General features: G+C 45.1%; 1 protein-coding gene across 6 annotated transcripts in view; it reads right to left on the reverse strand.

Annotated features, from left to right (window-relative positions):
• The window catches only part of TENM2 (teneurin transmembrane protein 2), a 4210084-nt gene that overhangs the window by 3826921 nt on the left and 358296 nt on the right, over positions 1–24867 (reverse strand). The window contains exon 1 of one of the 6 annotated variants that reach the window (XM_068277421.1): positions 10778–10866. The exons of the other annotated variants lie outside the window; for them this stretch is intronic. Within the exon in view, the coding sequence (XP_068133522.1) occupies positions 10778–10793 (16 nt within the window). The 5' untranslated portion in view covers positions 10794–10866. Of the gene's footprint in view, positions 1–10777; positions 10867–24867 lie in introns of those variants that run through there. 6 annotated transcript variants of the gene reach the window in all.

Consider the following 24867-nt stretch of genomic DNA (forward strand, 5'->3'; position numbering starts at 1 on the left):
AGAGGCTGGTGCGATCCAAGAAGACAGATGAAACAGAAGGGGCTACCAGTAGCAACCGCTGCACTGGTTAGCACCCAAAGAAAGGGCGATTTCCTATTGACCACCGTTGGTGACAGGACAATCACAGCAGAGAGGTAACAGACAAAACAGATAAGCAGGCTAACTGCACTAGAGGAGATGACTAGTGCAGTCCCCAGAATTACTCTAAGATACCTATAACAATCCAACAGGGAAGGCTGACACTCAAGGAGTGTATTAAACAAACCGTTATGACCAGCAAAGCCTTCTGGTCAGCAGAAGGCTTTTATACTGCCAGCCCTTAAAGGAGACAGCTGGGCAATTTGCCCGTATGCAAATCCCTCAGCAAAGCAACTCTGAAAGTTGCAGGATGAAGCCAGGTCTCTTTTCCAGAGACCTGCATCTCTCAGACATGAGGAATGGTCAAACAGCTGTCTGCCTGTGCAGCCAGCTGAGCGGATAATTACACTGATGCCACCATAGTGCCATCACCCCAGGGGGGCTCTGCGGTTTGGAAATTTTTTTAATGTGTCTGCCTCAGATCGGAGCAATGCCATCTGTTCTCTCTGCCTCCAAAAATTGAGCCGTGGAAAGGCCAACACTCATGTAGGGACAAGTGCCTTACGAAGGCACATGGAGAAAAGGCACAAACTGCAAAGGGAAGAGCACCTGAGCAAAAGCAACACACAAAAGAAAAGACACCCTCCTCCAAGTGCAGCATCTTCAGCTGCTTTCTCCCTTGCACCTTCACAGCCACCCTTCTCCACTCTGCCTCTGCCCTTGAGCGGTTCCTACTCCTCTGCCCACAGCAGCAGTCAGGTGTCCATGAAGGAAATCTTTGAGCGGAAGAAGCCAATTTCTGCCAGCCACCCCCTTGCCCTGCCTCTGACAGCTGGCGTGGCGGAACTGTTAGCTCGCCATCTGTTGCCATACAAGCTGGTGGACTCTGAGGCCTTCCGTAAATTTGTGGCCATTGGGACACCGCAGTGAAAGATACCAGGCCGCAGTTATTTCTCTAAAAAGGCGATACCCAAACTGTACCGTGAAGTTGAGAGGCAAGTGGTATCATCTCTTGCGAAGAGCGTTGGGTCAAGGGTCCACCTGACCACGGTTGCCTGGTCTGCCAAGCACGGTCAGAGCAGGTACATAACTTACACAGCCCATTGGGTCAACCTGGTGACCGATGGCAAGCAGGGAGTACGTGGCTGTGCAGTGGACCAACTTGTGACACCTCCACGGCTTGCAGGCGGGCCTCCTGCCACCTCTCCTCCTGCTACATCCTCTTCGCTGTTGTCCTCCTTCTCCTCCTTGGCTGAGTGGCAGTTCAACTCTACTGGTGATGCAATCTCCTCTCCAGCTACAGAGCCCCATCTCCCCAGGGCCTATGCTGCATGCCAGGTATGCCGGTGTCATGCCATCTTAGACATGTCTTGCCTCAAAGTGGAGAGTCACAATGGACCAGCTCTCCTGGCTGCTCTTAACAAACAGGTGGATCAGTGGCTGACCCCGCACCAGCTGGAGATCGGCAACGTGGTGTGTGACAATGGCAGCAATCTCCTTTCCGCATTGAATTTGGGAAAGCTGACGCATGTACCCTGCATGGCACATGTGCTGAATCTAGTCATTCAAAGATTTGTGTCAAAGTACCCAGGCTTAGAGGACGTCCTGAAGCAGGCCAGGAAGTTGTGTGGGCATTTCAGGTGGTCTTACACGGCCATGGCACGCTTTGCTGACATTCAGCGGAGAAACAACTTGCCGGTGAGATGCTTGATATGTGATAGCCCGACTTGCTAGAATTCGACCCTGCTCATGTTCTCTCGCCTGCTAGAACAGGAGAGAGCCGTCACCCAGTACCTCTACAATTACAGTAAAAGGACACAATCTGGGGAGATGGGGATGTTCTGGCCCAACAACTGGACACTGATGCGAAATGCATGCAGGCTCATGCGGCCGTTTGAGGAGGTGACCAACCAGGTGAGTCGCAGTGAAGGCACCATCAGCGACTTGATCCCATACGCTTACTTCCTGGAGTGTGCCGTGCGTAGAGTGGTGGATCAAGCTGCAGAGGAGCATGAACAGGAACAGTTATGGCAGGAACACTTGTGGGAGCAATTTTCATCAGAATCAGATGTTTCCTCAACACCTGCGGCAGCAGAGGGGGAGGAGGAGGAAGAGTCGTGTGGGGAAGAGGAGTCAGACTCGGTTGATGAGGAAGGTGTTTCTTTGGAGGAGGAGGAGGCGGCAGAAGAAGAACAACTGCAGCAGGCATTGCAGGAGGCTTGTGCTGCTCGACGTTCCCCTGGTATTGTTCGTGGCTGGGGGGAGGAGGAGGAATTACCTGATGTCACTGAGGAAGAGCAAGAGGAGATGGATAGTACGTCTGGATCCAACTTTGTGCAGATGCCGTCTTTCTTGCTGTCCAGCCTGTTGAGGAACCCCCGGTTTAAAAATCTCAAAGGGAATGAGATGTACTGGGTGGCCACGCTACTAGACCCTCGGTATAGGCAAAAAAGTGGCGGACATGTTATCAACAGAAGGCAGAAAGGATGCAGCACATGCAGAACAAGCTGGCAACTATGCTTCACAATGCGTTTAAGGGTGATGTCACAGCACAACGCATTAAAGGTACCACTGCCAGTAATCCTTCTCCCATGTCCTTCTTACACATCAAGATGGCGCCGGGTGAGGACGCCACAGCCACAGGGCTCCGGTATTTTTTTCCTCCTTTCCCCTAACTGGCGACCTCCCGACCCTCTCCACCCACCTGGGGATGATGCAGGGGCCACGGATGTGCCTCGCGGGCTGCTGGAGGAGCGGGTGGTCGCGTGCTCTGCTCCGATGCGGGGTGGGGATCGCCTGACCGGGGAATCACTGCAGCCAAGGGAGCCGGGACGCCGCTCTGGTGCCAGGGGACGTCGCACGCAGTGCCGCCTTTACGCTGCACATGCTCTGCCTCTCCTACTGGGCACTACAAGGAGAGGGGCAGCGGCGTCTCCACACTGCCCTCGGCCGCTCTTAGATGTTTGGGGCTGCCGCCTGGGAAGAGGCCGCCACGTGCTCCCGCTGCCATTACCAGCCGTCCAACCCTCCCCATCACTGGGCGGGTGACCCGACGTATGCAGCTCAGGATTGCTGGGGCTGCCGGACCCCCTCCACCACGGGTCGCCCAGGGGCCTAGAGACAGGATGCCAGCATGGGCACGTGAGACATCCTCCATGTGCAGAGGAGGCCTGACTGCAGCGGCTCCCCCAGTCACCATGGAAACTACCACGCTGCCACCGCGGAGGGCCTGTTGCTGCTCCATCGCAACCACAGAGGAGCTATGCTGCCCCTGGCCTGTCCACCACTGCTGCCCAGCCAGGTGCCCCCCCCCCCACCCGGCCCTATGTCCACCAATGCTGCCCAGCCCGGGTGGCCACAGGCCCCATGTCCACCACTGCTGCCCAGCAAAGGTGCCCCCTGGCACCACAGGGCCCCCACTGTGTCTGCACCCTCAATATTCAGCCGTGCGGACTTGAAATTAGGAGCGCTTCTCCTCGAGCAACCTGGCTCAAGTGAACTCTGCTGTCTGCCTCCATCATGATCCCCCTCAGCTTCCTCTCTACTTTTCGTGGACCATCGGTAGCACCTGTCTTTTCGGGAGCGCAAAGATGGCAGCGCTCATATCAGCTCTCAGGCTGCTCCCCCAGTCCCACTCTTTTCTGTTCCTGCTATCAGTGTATGTTTTGCTATGTTTGTATTACGTTAACTGTACGTGTATGCTGTAATGCTCTCTGTTTTTTGCATTTTTATTTTTGCTTTTATTGTTTATACGTATGACGTATGTACCATTCTTAACTGTATACGACGCTCTGCTTTATTGTACGCACAAGCTGTAATGTTGTCCTATGTATGCTTGTCCCATGTCTACGTATGTACCATGCTTAACCGTGCTATTTTCTTGTTTTTCATCAACGACCCTGTATGCGCCAAAACCAATTCCGGGTACAATCCACCATTGTACTTGGTGAAAATAAATTCTGATTCTGATTCTACGCAGGCAAGGACAGGACGCTCCAGCAATCTCATGGTGATGTCGGACATGCGGACATTCTTTAGTCCAACGCCTCGCCTTAGCCCTTCCGGACCCACCCTCCACCAACTCCTGGACCGGCACCTAGCTGACTACCTGGCCTTAAGTGCGGATGTAGACACTGTGAGCAGCAATGAACCCTTGGACTACTGGGTGCGCAGGCTTGACCTGTGGCCAGAGCTGTCCCAATTTGCCATCCAAATTGGGACAGGACGCTTGAGGCAGGGGAGACAGAAGTCTTGCCCTGCCTCAAGCGTCCTGTCAGAAAGGACCTTCAGCGCAGCTTGAGGCATTGTCACTGAGAAGAGAAGTCGCCTAAGTCACAAAAGTGTTCAGTACCTCACCTTTATCAAAATGAATGAGGCATGGATCCCAGGGGGCTACTGCCTGCCTGAAGACTAAGTCAGTCCGCACACACAGCATCTCTGCCTGCACGCTGTGTGACTGGCTGCCTGCCCCAAGACTAAGTCGCTCCCCACACAGCATCTGTGCCCACAGGCCACTTGACTGCCTTCTCCGCCCCTACCAACGGGTCCAGGACTCCAGGCGGATTCCTGAATTTTTAAGGCTGCTGCTAGCAGCGGCCGCTACAATAATTTTTCTGGTGCGTGTACATGCCTGCCTAATTTTTCTGGCTGCAGTGCAGCTGCAACAACAAAACAAAAGGCATGTACATGTGCCCATTTTCCTTCGTGATCATTACCTTGCCGCGGTGAAGAGGCTTGCGTATCACAATGAAGCAATGACCGCCGGCTATATGAGTGTCTCGGGGGGTGGCACACCAAAGATAATAAGGTCGTTGCTTTATTGTGGACAGAACAAATTTGATCAGCTGGACAGTCATTGTTCTATCATTGACAGGGCCGGATTTCTGGCAAGGCCACATAGGCCATGGCCTAGGGCACCAGAAGTTTAGGGGCGGCTCAGTGAGGGGCAGGAAAGCTGTTCTATGCAGTCATCCCTATCTACAAGAACAGCTTTAACCTTTGAACTCTCTGTCCTGTACTTGTTCCGTCCCTGCAAGACCTGTAAGCTCTATCCTGCAGGTATACATCAGTCTAACTCTCATGGTAACGCAATGGGTCCATCATTAATGAGATGCCAAGCATAACATAACATTTCAAAACATAACTTATAATCTATACACGTATTACTAAAATAGCTATTGTCTGTGACACCAATGATGGAAAGTAAGGCGAATTCTCATTGGGGCACAAAGAAATAACAACCATACAGATGGTATAGTTGGCCTTGGGCGGTAAAAAGTACAAATCCGGCCCTGATCATTGAGCTACCACAGACCAGCAACCATATGGGTTTGAAAACCGCCACGGCCTGCACTCTGGCCATGGTGCACACCAGTCCAGCGCAGCCGTCACTACACAAACAGCTGTTTGCACTGCGTTACACAGTGAGTTTGGTGTGTCAGTGTGAAGCAGTACTCTAATTACACTCCCTGATTGATATATATACATGCAAGATGTTTGAAAGCACTTTAGGCCTGCAATATAGCATTCAATGTGATTTCTGCCCTTAAAAACACTGCTTTGCGTCCAATCTAGACTTTTCCCTGGGACTTTTGGCTTGTATCCCACTCAGCCATGCCCCCCTCCACGTGTTAGACCCCTTGAAACATCTTTTCCATCACTTTTATTATTTATTTATTTTTTATTTATTTATTTGTTGTATTTATAAAGCGCCAACATATTACGCAGCGCTGGACATTAATTTAGGTTACAGACAATATTTAGGGGTGACAAACAGCAATATGACAATACAGGAATACAAGAAAACCAGATCACACAGCACAGTATGAGTACAAGGTAATGCTTAGTCAGTCACTGGATGGGAGCATGGAGTTAGGCAAGTTAGGTTCACTCAAATGCATAGCATGGGTGCACAGTAATAGAGGTGCATGATCAGGTAGGACACAAAAGGAGTGAGGACCCTGCCCAAAGGCTTACAATCTAGAGGGAGAGGTATGGACACGAGAGGTAGGGGACCAGAGTTCGGCTGTGGGTTTAGAGCAATTGTGAGGGGTGGTAGGCAAGAGTGAAAAGGTGAGTTTTGAGGGCCTTCTTGAAGGTGTTGAAGGAGGGGGCTGCCCTAATGGGTGGAGGTAGGGAGTTCCATAGTGTCGGAGCGGCTCTTGAGAAGTCTTGGAGGCGTGCATGGGACTGGGTGATGCGGGGGACGGTCAGGCGAAGTTCATTGGAGGAGCGGAGTGAGCGGCTTGGTGTGTATCTCTGAGTAAGATCAGAAATGTAGGTTGGACAGGTTTTGTGGATGGATTTGTAGGTCAGACACAATATCTTGAATCTGATTCTGGACTGGATAGGAAGCCAGTGGAGGGATTCACGGAGGGGAGCCGCCCTGGTGGAGCGATGGGAGGAGTGGATAATTCTGGCAGCCGCATTCATGATGGACTGCAGTGGGGCTATTCGGGTCTTAGGGAGTCCAGACAGAAGGGCATTGCAGTAGTCGAGGCGGGAAATTATGAGGGCATGGATGAGGAGTTTGGTGGTGGCAGGGGTCAGGAAAGGGCGAATCTTACAGATGTTACGAAGGTGGAAGTTGCAGGACTTTGTGAGGTTTTGGATGTGGGGAGTGAAGGAGAGTGCGGAGTCCAGGGTGACACCCAGACAGCGGGCTTGAGTGGTAGGGTGAATAGTAGTGTGGTTAACAGTGACCTGCACATCTGGGAGGTCCAGGGATGACCGGGGTGGGAAGATCATAAATTCCGTTTTGTCTAGATTTAGTTTTAGGAACCTAGCGGACATCCAGGAGGAGATGGCAGATAGGCAGGAGGAGACCTTGTCCATGGTAGTGGTGGATATGTCAGGGGTGTGGAGATAGATTTGGGTGTCATCTGCATACAGATGATAGTTAAAACCCATGGAGGAGATAACCTTGCCAATGCCAACTTTTGTGGCCAGCATACATTTTTCTAGTTTTCAAAGTTCATCTCCCCATTGAAGTCTATTGCTGTTCGCGAAAGTTCGAGCGAACCAAACTTTCGCGGAAGTTCGCGAACTCACGAACCAAAAATCAGAGGTTCGGGCCATCTCTAGTGACAGTGAGGGAATCCAGATAGACACTTTCCAAAGATAGCGTAGTCAAGGCAGGCTAAAGTCAGTCCAGGCAGAGTTCATGCAAATCCGTTTCCAAGCAGAGGTCAATCCAGGCGGCAAGACAAGCGTAGTTGAGGTACAAGGCATGGTAGGCAACAGGAATCAATCAGAGATGAAGCGTGGTCAGGATACAAGGCAATAGTCAGCAACAGGAATAAATCAGACAGTGAGTGCTACCCAGCAACTAGTGAAAGCTAATGCTATCACGGGCAATAACTGGGAGCACTCACTAGGTTTAAATACAGGAACTAACCAATCAGCAAAGGCAGGATTAAACACAAACCAATAGCAATCCAGCGTGTCAGCTGATGAGCTGACACGCAATCATGAGCATCAGAGTTACTGTTTACATCGGCGAAGCGGGTACTGAGAACGCGTCCTCCGCCTAACCAATGAGAGCTGAAAAACCTTGTGCGTTCCAGTGATGTCAGCGGCTTGCCAAGACCCGGAAGTGCGGCATTCCTCCGCTGGCATGCACTGGCAGACCTTAAAGGTGTGATGGCGAGCCCCTCTTTTCCCTTTACTAGCAAAGGGATGAAGAATTAATGCACTTTTTATTGTTATTTGATGTTTTTGTTCATTGGATATTTTTCCTGCATGTTATCTAACCAGTTTGGCCTATCTGGACGAGCTTCCTCGTCCAGATAGGCACTGCTGCTCCCGCCGCATGGTGCACGCGATCGGGTGCGCTCCCGTGCGCGCACCCACCGCCCGCCGCTAGCCCCTCCGATCAGTGAATGGGAATATAATTCCCATTCACCGATCTAACTTTACAGCAGAAATACCGACGCTTTCTATAGAGAGCGCAGTATTTCTGCCCCCAGGAAACTTTTCCTCTGCTTTTTGGTTCCTGGATGCGAGATCGTTCGCATCCAGGACTTTTTTCACTGTGGCCATCTTGTGGCCAAATAGTAAACTGCACCCACATACATTTTTAATTAAACAACTATATTATTTTACATTTAAAGTAAGCAGTTTCCCTCCCACACCAAAAATTACCCACATACATTTTTAATTAAAAAAAATAATAAAAAATAATAAAAAAAATACATTAAAAAAAACAAAAACAACATAAATAGTTACCCAAGGGTCTAAACTTTTTAAATATGCATGTCAAGAGAGTATGTTATTATATTATTTAAAATTATAAGCTTATAAATAGTGATGGACACAAATTGAAAAAATGCACCTTTATTTCTAAATTAAATATCGGCACCATAAATTGTGATAGGGACATCGTTTAAGCGGTGTAATAACCGGGACAGATGGCCAAATAAATTACATGGGTTTTAAGTACGGTAGCGTATATTAATTTAAAACTATAATGGCCAAAAACTGAGAAATAATGATTTTTTTTTCATTTCTTTCTTAATTTTCCTGCTAAAATGGATTTAGAAAAAAATAATTCTTAGCAAAATATACTACCCTAATTAGTGGCGGAAAAAACAAGATATAGATCAATTAATTGTGATAAGTAGCAATAAAGTTATAGGCGAATGAATGTGAGGTGAACGTTGCTCAGATGCATGAGATTTTCGGTGCTGAACCGGATATATAGTATATAGTTATTTGGGTAAAAAAAAAAAGACATACGTCCATCGAGTTCAACCAGAGAACAAAGTACAACACCAGCCAACATATCCCTGTTGATCCAGAGGAAGGCAAAAAGCCCTTACAAGACCAAAATTGCACTCCTACTAGGTATCCTAAAACACACTGCCTTTATATATTTTATCATATACTACCCCTCCTCTTGTTTCCCCTCATTCCCTTTAGATTGCAAGCTCGCAAGGGCAGGGCTCTCTCCCCTTTTTGTGTCTTGGAAATCATTATACATTTTATTCATCATGTTATTTGTATCACTGTCATTACCACTTCTGTATTTTGTATTCTGTATGCTGTATTATTTTTTGTATTTTGTCACTACTTATGTATCTTGTATATTAGTGTGCACCATTGTCTGTATTATGTACCCCATGTTTGTTTCTTACTTTGTACAGCGCCACGGAATATGTTGGCGCTTTATAAATCAACAATAATAATAATAATAATTACAAGACATGTTCCAATTAGCCCTAAAAGGGAAAAAATATGTAAAGTGAGATATGTACCTGTTTATTTTATGATGTTTTATTGGATGAATAAATAAATGTCATTACAGCTGTGGCCGGTTTACAATAAAATTGTATCGTTCCAATGTCAATGAATAGTAGCCAGTGGTGCTCGAATGTACCTAAATTTGATTTGAGTACATTCGAATTCGGGTTCGGCCGTGATCACGACAAGTAGAATTCGATTCAAATTATAATCGTGATAGATAATTGAATTCGGGTATCGGATGGCCTTGAAGCTATATTTTTTTTTTTTTAAGGCTGGTTTCACAGTGGGACGTTACAGGCGCACGTTAGAGCAGCCTGTAACGCAGCCCACCGCACAGTAATGAAAAATCAATGGGGCTGTTCACAGTGCGGACGTTGCGTTACATTGTAACGCTGCGTCACAAGACAACGTACTGCATTCAGTACTTTGGACGCGGCTGAGCCGCGTTAGACTGCTTGCACATGCTCAGTAATGTGGGGGAGGAACGGAGAGCGGCCAGGCACATGGCTAATTAATATTCACTGCACGTTATGACGTGCAGTGTTTACTTCCTGGAGTAGCCGCTCTGTGCGGCGATTGGCCGGCGGGACCACGTGATGCCGCATGCGCACAAGAGTGCGCATCACGGACGCCAGAGTGAGCTGCACAACACGGCTCACTCTGACGTCCAGATCCAGCACCACCAGGCGTTCCGTTAGGGGGACGTTATGCGACCTTAACGCCCCCTCTAACGCAACGTCCTGGTGTGAAATTAGCCTAAAAGGGAAATCACAATTAAATAGGTGTAATTAAAAAAAAAAAAAAAGGATGGAAAACTTTTTTTCTACATTTCTTGTTTATTCTTTTTCTTATTCTTCACCGCCGTTTTTTTGTTTTTTGTTTTTTGTTTTTTGTGTTCATATTCTTCATCGTACCCATCTTAATGTTTTTTCCCTTATAGAACTCAACTGTTGTAAAATTTGTTCTTCAACAGCATAGCTAAATTTGTAGCGTAATAATAGCTAGTGGCACATGGCAGCAGCGCATAATTCTGCAGAACCTGGGACACAGACAGCAGGAGGTGAAATGTGGCAGCAGGAGGAGGAGTGACGTGTGGCAGCAGGCAATGTAAGGGGTTGTGGTACCTAGCATTGGTACCACGGCTGTAATAATAAACACCAACAGCAGGACGTTCCGGACAGCAGTCGTAAAGCCCACATTGTGTCCAATACACAACTGGGACAGCACAGTTTTCAACCCAGACACCTCAGTATTTTTTATTTTTTTTAATGGGGTTCTTTCGTGAATGAGGGGGAAAAAAGTGGTTTATGTATAAACTATTAAACATCCTTCTAAAATGGTGTAAAAAGTTTTTTTTAAAAATGAATTGTTTCATCAATACAACATGTAATGTAACACAGTGACGGATGACAGACTGGGAGGCTAATCTATTTGTTAGGGGTGTTTTTTTCTTTACCTTCTTTCACAACCATAACTCCTGCCTACGTAGTTTTCAGTGGTATAACCCACTTCTAGCAGGAATCACCATTCTAGTCCTAACAGCTGAGCTCCGCTGAGCTGCTCAATATGTGTTTACATTGTTGCTAAGCAACCAGAGGCCAGTGCAGAGACTCCTTTGTGAAAAGAGTCATAAGCTGCTGGGAGAATCAGTCCCATCTACACCATATGATTCTTTGTCAGATTCGATTCAATTTGATTCGATTCATTGATTTGATTTAATCTGACATGTCCGATTCATGATTCAATTAAATTCTATTCAAATTGAATCGAATCATGAATCGGACATGTCAGATTGAATCAAATCAAATCAATTAATCGAATCAAATTGAATCGAATCTGACAAATAATCATATGGTGTAGATGGGACGGATTCCCCAGCAGCTTATGACTGTTTTCACAACCTCTGGTTGCCTAGCAACAATGCAGTGGCTTTGGCAATATTGAGCAGCTCAGCGGATATTATTATTATTATTTAGTATTTATATAGCGCCGACATATTACGCAGCGCTGTACAATGTATATATATATCTTGTCACTAACTGTCCCTCAAAGGAGCTCACAATCTAATCCCTACCATTGCCATATGTCTATATTATGTAGTGTAAGTACTGTAGTTTAGGGCCAATTTTTTTTTTTAGGGGGAGCCAAATTAACTTATCCGTATGTTTTTGGAATGTGGGAGGAAACCGGAGTGCCCGGAGGAAACCCATGCAGACACGGAGAGAACATACAAACTCTTTGCAGATAGTGCCCTGGCTGGGATTCGAACCAGGGACCCAGCGCTGCAAGGCGAGAGAGCTAACCACTACGCCATCGTGCTGTTAGGGTTATAACGGTGATTCCTGCTAGAAGTGGGTTATACCACTGAAAACTACTTAGGCAGGAGTTATGGTTGAGAAAGAAAGTAAAGAAAAAAACACCCCTAACAAATGGATTAGCCTCCCAGTCCATCATCCATCACTGTGTTACATTACATGTTGTATTGATGAAACCATTCATTTTTGTAAAAAAAAAAAAATTTACGCTATTATAGAAGGCTGTTTAATAGTTTATGCATAAATCACTTTTTATTTTTTTCCTCATTTGCGAAATAACCCCTTTAAATGTAGCTATTGTAGTGGCGTAATAGCTAGTGGTACATGGCAGCAGCTCTTCATTCTGTGGACCCTGGCGGTGGGAACACAGACAGCAGGAGGTTAATTACAGCAACAGGAGGAGGAGGAGGAGTGACGTGTGGCAGCAGCAAATGTAACGGGCCATGGTCCCTAGCGTTGGTACCATGGCTGTAATAAAACACCAACAGCAGGAGGTTCCGGACAGCAGTAGAGATGGCCTGAACCTCCGATTTTAGGTTCATGAACCGGGTTTGCGAACCTCCGCAAACGTTTGCGAACTTGCGGACTTGCATGAACCGCAATAGACTTCAATGGGGAGGCGAACTTTGAAAACTAGAAACATTTATTCTGGCCACAAAAGTGATGGAAAAGATGTTTCAAGGGGTCTAACACCTGGAGGGGGGCATGATGGAGTGGGATACAAGCCAAAAGTCCCATGGGAAAAATCTGGATTTGACAAAAAGCAGCGTTTTAAGAGCTGAAATCACATTGAATGCTAAATTGCAGGCCTAAAGTGCTTTAAAACATCTTGCATGTGTATACATCAATCAGGTAGTGTAATTAGCGTACTGCTTCACACTGACAGACAAAACTCACAGTGTAACACACCGCAAACAGCTGTATTGTGTAGTGACGGCCGTGCTGGACTGGTGCGCACCATGGCGAGATTGCTCTTTCTCACTCAGTGATGTCAGGTAATGTCTGACTGCCTTATCAATTTTCCATGGTTCTTTCTCTACCATAGTTAAAGCTTACATCTATTTTTTAAAATTACTTTTTCTGCTGGCTCTACAGTACCTTCAACGAAAATGTTAGGGAGGGCAAGTCTGGCATCCATTCAACTGTGTGATAAACTTTCTTTGGTACTTTCTTAGTACCATGGTGTCCATGGCTGGTAACAGGCAGGGAATCCTGTTTCGATTCCGGTCCGGAGTGGGAGCCCAAGAAACGGCTACCACCACAAGGAAGGCAGCAGGCACGGCACATGATGCAAGTCCTGACTGTGAGAGTACAAGGAATAACAGACCAGGACTTTTTCGAGGCCCTGCTGTATAGGACGAGCTGCAGAGATCTACAGCTTAGGTGGGGGAATCTGTCGATAGGACAACTATTCATCGTGAGTGGTGCCCACGGCAGGAAACAGGCCGGGGAATCCTGGATCGATTCAGGTCCGGAGTGGGAGCCTAAGAAACGGCTACCACCACAAGGAAGGCAGTAGGCACGGCACGTGATGCAAGTCCTGACTGTGAGAGTACAAGGAATAACAGACCAGGACTTTTTCGAGGCCCTGCTGTATAGGATAAGCTGCAGAGATCTACAGCTTAGGTGGGGGAATTTGTCCATAGGACAACTATTAGTCTTGACTCGTGAGTGGTGGAGGACCAGAGTGCTGGTGGTGGCTCTGGTCTCGCTGGTGCTGGAGGTCTGGCTGGAAACGGTGGCTTGCTGCTCCGCCATCATTTCCACCACAGCCTGTGCCTGACTCTCCGCAATGGGCCGGGGACGACGACCCACGACAAAGATGGGTGCAACACGCTGCGGCTACGCCTCTGCTCCCTCCTCCACAACTCTCCGGTCAGTGACTTGCAGCGGACCAGTCACAGACCTGCCGGCAGTGGCTTTGGCAATGGTGCTGCCTCTCCTGCTGGTGCCTCTACTTCTGCCAGTCATAGTACAATTATACAAATACAGTAAGAAAAACAAAAAAATATATATGTAGAGAGGGCGGGAAAGGGTGTAAACTTTAATAAAGAGTTTGTGTTGGTGGGTGAGTGACCGAAAAAAAAAAAAAAAAAAAAAGGTTTTTTGTTTTTTTTAAAAAAATACTAGTAGACAGACAGTACTAGTAATGTAGTCTACAGTAGTCAATAACTAATTTGTGTGACCGACAGTGGCAGTCAAAGTCTGTCACACACGGATGCAATCAATAGGGTCAAGGCAGAGATGTGACAGGCAGTCACAGATCACAACAGATGCTGGCCTGTACAGTAACTAACACAGTACTGAAGCTAATAAACTCACAGACTAACAGTAGAAATTAAGTAAAATAGTACTAACTAACTATATAGTACTAACTAACTATAATCCCTAACCTACCTATGCTAGTAGTAGGCTAAGGCTACCTAGCCTGCACACAGACCTAACACTAGCGGACTACCTGGCGTTAACTGTGTATATTCAGAATCTGACGAGCGATAAACCCCTGGACTACTGGGTGTGCAGGCTTGACCTGTCGCCAGAGATGTCACAATTTGCCATAGAAATTTTGGCTTGCCCCGCCTCAAGCGTCTTGTCAGAAAGGACCTTTAGCGCAGCAGGAGTGATTGTCACTGACAAGAGAAATCGCCTAGATGACCAAAGTGTTGACTACCTCAGCTTTATTAAGATGAATCCTGGAGGCATGGATCCTGGAGGGTTACCATCTGCAGGAAGACTTGTGACTCAGTCCCCACACAGCTGTCTTTCCTTTTTGCACGTCGCTTGACTTACTTGACTATCTACACAGGGATAGCTGTCGTCCTCCGCCACCACCAACTAGTGTCCAAGACGCAATGTTTTTTTAATATTTCCTACAGTTAAATCCTGAATTTTTAAGACTGCTACAGAAACTAATTTTTCAGGTATGTGACCATAAATGCCAAATTTTTCTGGCCTCTGGTGCTACACAGTGGCTGCAACAACCGAAAAAAAAGACATGCACATGTCAATTCCCCTTTGTGATCATTACATTATCGTGGTGAAGAGGCTTGCATATCTCAATGAAGTAATGACCTATATGGTCATCTTGGCACACCCAAGATAATAAGGCCGTTGCTTCATTGTGGACAGACCAAATTTGATCGGCTGGATACGTTTTGTCAAAACCAAAACTTTTTTTTTTTTTTTTCACTAGGTTTTTATTGCAAGAAAAATTGTGATAGTACAAACAGGATTTGCAAAATAAAGTTGCAATTGTTTCAACAGAATAGTATGCCATACCATCTTGCAGAAAGTAACGAATATAAAGACACCCAATGGGATTTAAAGAAATGTACAATGATCTATAACAAAGATATCATGATAAAAAGAAAAAGAACACACTGAAAAAAATGAACCAATAGCTCTGGTATTATCCTAAACAAAAAAATAGGGATATCCACACTTCCATGCTTAAAGGGGAACTGAAGAGAGAGGTATATGGAGGCTGTAATGTTTATTTCCTTTTAGACAATACCAGTTGCCTGGCAGCCCTGCTGATCCTCTGCCTCTAATACTATTAGCCATAGCCCCTGAACAAGCATGCAGCAGATCAGGTGTTTCAGTGGTTCAGACTTATAAGTCTGATCTGACAAGACTAGCTGCATGCTTGTTTCTGGTTTTAATCAGATACTACTGCAGAGAAATAGACCAGCAGAGCCGCCAGGTAACTGGTATTGATTCAAAGGAAATAAACATGACAGCCTCCATATACCTCTCTCTTCAGTTCCCCTTTAAGGGATATCAAAAGGTGCAGAAAAAGAAGTTGAGAGAGACTACTTCTGCCAGGCCGACTGATACTTGGGGATGGTATCCTGAGACAAGTGGAAAATATAATCCATAGTGCGAATGCTTTCCACTCTTTTTAAAATCTGTTCAGTGGGTAACCCTGGCTGTTTCCAGTGCTTAGCAATGGCCCATAAGATGGAGCATATAAAGGTATGGTAAATCCGTTTCCATGCTCTTGGAACACTCATATTGGGAGCTAGTAACAACACATGTTGGGCTTCTAATATAATAGTAACGGAAGAAAGGTTGCTCAGATCCCTCACAAACCAATCCCATATGTGTTTCACAACAGGGAAGGACCAAAATATATGTACAAAGGAGCCTTCGTCTTGACAGCCTCTGAAGCAAAGAGAAGATGCGGATGGAAACATTTTGTGAATTTTGGTTGGAGTCCTATACCAAAGAGTGATTAGTTTCAAAACAGTATCTCTAATCATGGGGGTTCTTGTAGCATTTAGCATATTGAAGCCTATTTTAAGCCAATCTCCCGCATCCAATGTGATATGCAACTCTTCCTCACAGTCACTCATGAATTTGGTTTTTTGATCATACATCAGCCCTAACATATGGGAATAAATTTGTGAGATAAATATGCTGCATATAGTACAGGATAAGAAGAAGTTTTCATAGAATGTGCAGTTGAGTCTCCCAAAAGGGCAGGTATGTTTCTGAAATAAACTTTTAATCTAAATATATATCTTAAGTATTCCTCATTGGGGATGTTTTTATTGAATTTAAACAGTGAGAAAGGTATAAATTTATCCGCGATCCAAAAATTATTAGACATAGTTAATGAGTTAGAAATCCACCAATGAAATGAGGAATGATCTGCGAATGCTGGGGGAAAATCAGGATGACCTATAAAGGATAGTCTGGGAGGTTTATCTGAGCAAAGCTTCATCTTAAATCTATGGACGTACCAAAGAGAGATATTATACCATACAATTAAATTGAGATTTTTCAGAAATTTAGGAGAACTCCCTGTCAATGAGGGGATAGAAGTGAGGTTATAGGGAAGAACAGAATCTCTTTCAAATCGGACCCATGGAGTATGAGAGTCCGTAGTAAACCAGGGGGGCATCTGTGTGAATCTAGCAGATAAGGCATAAAGCCATAGATTAGGTTGTGCAACTCCACCGTGTACTACCCGTCTGTATAAGTATATATTTTTAAAGTGGGCAGGTTTATTACCTCATACAAATGTATTATTTTTTTGAAACTGAGGAGAGAGTGACCAGGGTTGATGGGTACCGACCTAAGATAACACAATATTCTCAGCAATATAACCATCTTTACCGCATTCACCTTTCCCAACCAGGAAATTTGATAGTGAGACCATTCCTTTAATGTGGAAGAAATTGTGTGGAGTAGCGGAAAAAAGTTAGTATTGATAAGAGTATTAAAGTGCGGAGGTACCTTGATTCCCAAGTAAGAAATATATGAGTTAACCCATTTAAAATCAAAATTGGCTCTATGTAACTTGACCACAGCCTGAGGAAGGTTAATTGGTAAGGCTTGTGATTTTGAGACATTGACTAAGTCCTGAAAGTCGGGCAAAATGTTCCAAGATCTGTAACATTATGGGCATTGAGGTTATGGCTGGTTTCACAGTGGGACGTTACAGGCACACGTTAGAGCAGCCTGTAATGCACCCCAACGCACAGCAATGAAAAATCAATGGGCTGTTCACAGTGCTCACGTTGCGTTACGTTGTAACGCAGCACGTCTACATAACGTACTGCATGCAGTACTTTACACGCGGCTAAGCCGCCTTAGACGGTTTGCACATGCTCAGGAGGTTTTTTTTTTTTCATTTTATGGGCAGAGAGGAGGCGGGGAGAGGCTGCTACGTGGCCAGGCACATGGCTACTTATTATTCACTGCACTTGCAGTGTTTACATCCTGGAGCGGCCACGGATTAGCTGGCGGGACCACGCGATGCGGAGAGCTCCGCTCACGTGGTCTCCGCAGTGCCTCCGGCAGAGCAGGCGCACCAAGAGCTGCTTGTAACGCGGCTCTTGGTAGTGTCCTGCTCCAACACCACCAGGCGTTGTGTTAGGGGCACGTTATGCGACCACAGTGGTCCGACTGTGAAACCAGCCTACAGGTTGTGACAGGAATATGAATGCATCATCAGCGTATAAGCTTAGCGTATACTCTTTATCTGCTTTAACGAAACCCTTAATATCAGGATCTGTTTGGATAGACAATGATAAAGGCTCCATAGCTATTGAAAATAAAAGTGGTGAAAGGGGACAGCCTTGCCTGGTCCCTTTGCTGATTTGGATAGGGTTAGAAAGAAAGCCTGGTAGTCCTAACCTATCTTGAGGCAAGTCATACAGAACCAAAATTGCTTCCATTAAAGCCCCATTAATTTCCATTTTGCTTATTACTTTAGGTAGATAGGGCCATAAGACCGAATCAAATGCCTTATGTAGATCAAGGCCTAGCATTAGTAATATCTGGTCATTCAATTGGACATCTTGGAGAATGTTACACACAAGTCTAGTGTTATCTGTAGTTTGTCGTTGGGGATAAACCCAGATTGGGGAAGGGAAATTAAGTCTGTGACCACCTGGGAAAGACGATTTGCTAAAATCTTAGAGAACAGCTTCACATAATTATTGATGAGTGATATGGGACGTTAGTTTTGTGGCAAGGTATGGTCTAAATTAGGCTTGGGCAAGAGGGATACAAAAGCATTTGTTAGCTCCTTAGAGAATTTAGTGCCTAAAAAAGCTTCATTAAACAATTGCTATAATTGTGGCAGTATTATATGTTCAATTTTTTTGTAATAAAGGCCAGAGAAGCCATCCAGGCCCGGAGCTTTGGAGTTTCTTGAAAAGTGATAGGTAAATGTAAGATTTCCATTTTCTCTCTAGAGAGGGGATAGGTAAAGAGTTCAGCCAATCATCAGTCTCCATAGAGGAAGGAATAAAAGGGGGCAGCAAAAAGGAGAGTATAGTATTCCATTTGCATTACCTTTTGGGGAATAGACTCTAGAGTACCATGTTTATTTTGAAGCTTATACAGGTGTGTGTGTGTGTGTGGGGGGGGGGGGGGATATGAAACTGAGAGAGTTTTCTTGCAAACCTAGTGCTAGGAGCATTAACATGTATTAAAAATTTAGCTTTTGCGAATTTTAAAGATTTTTCAACTGCCTCTGATAAGAGTTGACCTAAGGCTTGTCTTTTTTCTCTAATACAGATAAGCATGGATTGATCAATGCACTTAGCTCAGCTCAGAAAACAGCCGCAACATATTAAACATTCGAAACACATGGCATGTAAGGGAAACATGCAGATAAAATAGGGTATATAAACCCAAGATCAAAACGGCTCATCAAAACAGCAGAGGAATATGATACTTTAGATTAGAAAATAAAACCTTCTGTAAGTGCCAGTTGTTATGGGCGGGAGGTCCGGCGATTGAGAAGAAGATCCAGCTCGTGGAGATCCTTGCTGCGACCAGATAGGCGAAGGAGAGAGTTGATGGGGTTTTTGCGGTGTAGGGGCTGATTTGCGCAGGCCTACCTTGTTCAACAGCTTTTCCCCCTCCCGGGGGGTTGTAGCCAGGTGAGTAACCCCATTATGCAGTACAATCAGTTTGAAAGGAAAGCCCCAATGGTAACGAATTTGGGCCTTAAGCAAAGAGGCAGTGATGTGCTTCATCTTACGGCGCTTCTCGAGTGTCACTGGACAGATATCCTGGAAAATTTGAATCGCATGTTCCTCATATTTGAGATCAGGAGTAGTGCGAGAAGCCATCAAAATCTGTTCTTTAACCACTTGCCGACCGCCACTTTGGGCAGCGGCAAAGTGACATGCCCAGGACCACGTAACGCCGATGGGCATCGGGTCCTGGGTCTCTTTCTGGCTGGGGATCGCACGCTGTGATGCGCGCGCATCCGCCGGCAATAGCCTCCGCCCACCTGTGACGTCAACCCGCCGGCCGTTCGGCGGGTTGTTAACCCCTATAATACGCTTTGTAATGTATACAAAGCGTATTATACAGGCTGCCTCCTGCCCTGGTGGTCCCAGTGATCGTTGTATTATCTTAGGGCAGGCTGCAGCCCTCCCTGTCTGCACCCAAGAACACTGATCTGCCTCCCCCCTGCCCCTTGATCGCCCACAGCACCTCTCAGACCCCCCTCCCCACCCCCCAGACCCCTGTTTGCACCTAATCACCCCCCTAATCACCTATCAATCACTCCCTGTCACTATCTGTCAACGCTATTTTTTAGATTCGGTCCTAAACTGCCCCCTGAGGGCTCCTGATCACCCCCCCACCCATTTAGATCCTCTCCAGACCCCCCCAGACCCTCCCCCCCCGTGTACTGTATACATCTATTCTCCCCTGTAATCACCTGTCAATCACAAATCAATCACCCCCTGTCACTGCCACCCATCAGCTCAGACCCTAAACTGCCCCTTGTGGGCACCTGATCACCCGCCTACACCCTCAGATTGCCCGCAGACCCACCCTCAGATCACCTCCGAAAGTGCGTTGTTTACATCTGCTCTCAACTCTAATCACCCAGCGATCACCCATCAATCACCCATCAAACACCCCGTCACCACCTGTCACTGCTACCCATCAGATTAGACCCTAATCTGCCCCTTGCGGGCACCCAATAACCCGCCACACCCTCAGATAGCCCCTCAGACCCCCTCTGATCAACTCGCCAGTGCATTGCTTGCATATATTCTCCTCTGTAATCACCTACTGATCACCTATCAATCACCCCGTCACCCTCTGTCACCACCTGTCACTGCTACCCATCAGATCAGACCCTAATCTGCCCCTTGCGGGCACCCAATCACCCGCCCAAACCCTCAGATAGCCCCCCAGACCCCTCTGATCACCTCCCCAGTGCATTATTTACATCTGTTCTCATCTCTAAACACCCATCAATCACCCCCTGTCACTGTTACCCATCATACCCATCAGATCAGACCCTCATCTGCCCCTTGCGGGCACCCAATGACCGTCCCACACCCTCAGATTGCCCTCAGATACCCCCGATCACCTCCCCAGTGCATTGCTTGCATCTATCCCCCCTCTATTCACACCCTGAGACACCCATCAATCACCTCCTGTCACCCCCTAGCACACCTACCCATCAAATCAGGCCCTAATTTGCCCCGTGTGGGCTCCTGATCACTCGGCCAAACCCTCAGATCCCCCTCAGACCCCCTTCCGATCACCTCCCCAGTGCATTGATTGCATCTATTCTCCCCTCTAATCACCAACTGAGACACCCATCAATCACCTCCTGTCATCACCCGTCACCCCCTAGCACTCCTATCCATCAGATCAGGCCCTAATCTGCCCCCCTGCGGGCTTCTGATCACCCGGCCAAACCCTCACTCGCCCCTCCGCAGTGACAGATTTTTTTTTTCCTGATCACTGCTGGTACGACTTAATTGTGGCGAGACCAACCGTTATGCCACACAATCCGCAACCGCCAATCCAAGAAGCTTCTATGCCCAGCCTTTTTTTTTGCACAAAGTGTCATTTTCCACTAACTTGTGACAAAAAATAAAATCTTCTATGAACTCACCATACACCTAACGGAATACCTTAGGGAGTCTTGTTTCTAAAATGGGGTCATTTGTGGTGTTCCTATACTGCCCTGGCATTTTAGGGGCCCTAAATCATGAGGAGTAGTCTTGAAACCAAATGTCTCAAAATGACCTGTGAAATCCTAAAGGTACTCATTGGACTTTGGGCCCCTTAGCGCAGTTAGGGTGCAAAAAAGTGTCAAATTCTATAATCAAAATTAAAAGTAATGCAATCTTTCATTCTTGCAAAACCTTGCTCATTAAGTAGCGTTGTCAGCTGTGTTGCCTGCCTGACAATAGACTCAATAGTAAGATTCATATCTTCTTCAATAAACATATTTTGCTGGTCTAGATATGGCTATAGTCTTTGTATATAACACATGTATGGATTCACCCTTGAATCTGTAGTTTCTGTCTCTGTTGTAGCTTGTGTAGATATGTAGGAAAATTCTAGGCAATATTTGTCACCCATTTTAAGACATATGGTAAAACTTAAAGTTCAAAATGTATAAACAGGAATTATACCGTTCATGTGGTCCCTAGGTTATTTTGAACACAATACATTCAACATTTTATTGTTAGCTTACAACAGGTTAGTTAGTTGGTTAGTATGTATTAATACAGTTAATTACACCTTTCTTATACCACAAGATTTCTTTCACAAATGGTATGTAGTAAAATAAAGTATGTGTAGTTTACCAGCAGAATCCCATAAAATATTATCTTTCTATTTAAATATAGATATCATTTAAAAAATGTAGGCATGGAAAAGTTCTTTAGCAATTCAAATTGCAAGCTAACTAGTTGCAGTAGCTGTTTTCAAATATATTCTCAATAAAACATATATATTAACATCTGATTGTTGAAGTTGCTTCTCCACTTCATGTTTCCAATATTTAGGAGTAATTCTCTCTCTTGAATTGATCAGGATCTTTACTGTTGAATTAAAAGTCTCTTGAAACTTATGTTGTAGACTGTCAGCATTCTTGTATGTAAATCTTTGCATGTTTACTTCCGCAAAAAGTCAAATGTGATAGATTATTCTGTAGATTAAGTGTGATATACGATTATTTTCTTGTTAAGCACAGTCTCTTCTCATGGCAATATTTAATGTAGTTACACGCTTGATCCTGAATATGTCATGTGTAGATCTTCTCTCTGATTGAAGTAGTTCTCCACACTAATCATTCATTAGTATTGAAATCAGTAGTCATTCAGAATTTTCTTTTCTGGAAACTTCTTTAACAGGTATCATATGTTTCATATAGCTTTCAGTCAAGTGTCTGTAATTTTTGTATACAACATGCAGTTCTCATAACATGATAGGATCCCCCCTTGTGCCGCTTTATAGCAATCTAGTACCAGTCTAACGTTTTACTAGCAGTTAAGTCTGCCACTTTAACGCATTATTGACAGTTCAGGTTGTTTAGAACATTTCATCTGTAATATCAAATAGTCTCGCAAATAACTCTGTTTTCTGAGTTGACTATGGCTAGTCATCTTGCATCTTTACGTCTAGTGTGTAGGACAGTCTTTGCACACCATGGCACTTGAAGACGTTTCACTCTCTTAGTTTCTTCAGTACTTTTCTTGTATATATACGGATTAGGTATTTAATTGATATTTGAGCTGTTCTTGCTCTTAAAGTCTTGTAGTGGGTGTTCCTATTGTTATGGTGCATCTTCTTTTCCACCATCAGGCAATAACTTGTATGCTAGAACCAGTCATAGGGCAATTCATGTGTCCCAGGATGCTTTCTTGAAACTTGAAAAGGATGAGTAACAACGGTCATCTCCAAGTTGTATTTTCAAAGAGATCTTTGTATTGTTCTCCTTATCAGTCGGGTTGCAATTAGTACAGTTTCATTCACTATGCAGAGCTGTGTGCAGATTTACGATAGTCCCTTGCTGAACATATCTTTTCACCATTTAGGATATTTTCATCTCTCTTGGAATGCAAAATAATGTTAAACTGTCCTTTATTCTGGTGAATTGGATTTTCTCGTTTAATTGTCCATGTATTGCATATTTGAAAATTTCTGAAGAATATTTTTCTTTAACTTCATGTTAACAGCGCAGTGGCGTAGGGGTTAATGCTCTCGCCTTGCAGTGCTGGGTCTGAGAGGAGTTTGTATGTGCTCTCTGTGTCTGTGTGGGTTTCCTCCGGAGACACTCTGGTTTCCAACTCTTCAGATAGTACTGGAATGGCTAGGTTGGGCATCATCTTCAAGGATAAAGGCTGTATGAGCAAATCCAACAGTCACTCTTGTTCAGGCGCTGGGCATACTGTTGATGCATCAAGTTCAATTTATTTTGAAGTCTTCCTTGTAGTTGCAAAGTTCAGCTTTTGTAGTCATCAAATGTATCAGGTACAGCAAACCCCATTGTATGGGCATTTTTGCGGATAATTTATATTGTTCTCAGCACCTATGAGAAAAAATAAAAAGGAAGAGGAGAGAAGGGGAAAACACAAAAAGTAATATGCAACATTCTGGTGAATTTTCAGCATAAAAAACTAAACTAACTACTACCTTCCCACTTGTGGTTCAAAAAGAAAAATATTATTGATGCTATATGGTGCTGGGTGCATTTTTACTAGTTTGCTCTAGTGTTCAAACGTATAACAGCAGGTTCCTTCTCTTCTTGCTTATGTCTTTTCTTAAGTTCATCTTAGTTTGTCTTGTAAAAATCAAAGTAGTTTTATCCATTTCCTGTAAATGTTGAGATATGTCTTCTCTTTGAAAAGTGTTAATTTTCTTCTTCTGAAATAAAAAAACTTTCTTTTAAGCTGTGTATTAAAATCGTTCAATAGCATATTATACATGTCTTTATTTGTGGCTTCATGTGTGTCATGGCTTTTTCCTAGCTTGACATCCGTAAGTAAATACTTGTCCATTTACAAAAACATTTTTCTTGTCATCGGTTGTTCATCACTTTAGTAAACTGTTGTCCTCAGCATTACACTTCTTGAATAGAGTATCATCTTGAAACTATTCTTCTTGAACTTCATCAGTAGATTACCTAAGGCATGGATTTCTCTTCCAGTCTCTTGGTGTACATAACTAACTTCTTTTCTCCTTCATGTATTTAAAAAAAGTCTTCATCAATCTAGGCTTCATTCTTCACATTAGGCCTTTAATCATCTTGTACATATAATGATTTCAAACAAAGTTGTAACACCTACAAGCTTGTTTGACTTGCAAGAGACTAGTGACCCTCCCCCCTGCTTAATTGCAAATAGTCTGCCAGACCATCCTGATTACTCATTTGCTCTGATGCTGTGTGTATATCAGGAGGTCTGCTAGTCGGGTCGGCCCGACTTCGGGTCGTCTTCTAAGGGTCGTTTTCAAAGGGTGGAAATTAACCAGAATTTACCAGAATTCAACAGCAATTCAGCAGAATTCAGCATTACACCAAGGTAACTTCCTCAAACTTCTAGCCTCACTGGCATTCCTGATCACTATCCAAACCTTACACACATTTCTTCCTCTCTCCTCCTCCATGCATCTTCCACCGTTCTCTACACATCTACCTCAGTCCAAACCACTGCCAGCCTCCTCACCACACAACGTAATGTACCCCTTCCCCCCTGTCTTTTCCCTGGCTCACCCACGATTCACCCACCATATTCCTACCAACCCTTTGCTACCCCTCCACCACTACCACATACTATTCCTCCACCTGCTTCTCCAGCTGGTCCCAGTACCTTCTCCCTCCATCCTCTACCCACCCATCCCTAGACCCCCACTGGTCCCTAAACTCCCAGCCACCCCCCTTCCAGCCCCACCACACTCCCCCTCTTGCATCCGCAGACCACACCATAATAATCTTATTCCCATCCAT

The sequence above is a fragment of the Hyperolius riggenbachi genome, chromosome 3 (assembly GCF_040937935.1).
Source record: "Hyperolius riggenbachi isolate aHypRig1 chromosome 3, aHypRig1.pri, whole genome shotgun sequence".
NCBI classification, from domain to species: domain Eukaryota; kingdom Metazoa; phylum Chordata; class Amphibia; order Anura; family Hyperoliidae; genus Hyperolius; species Hyperolius riggenbachi.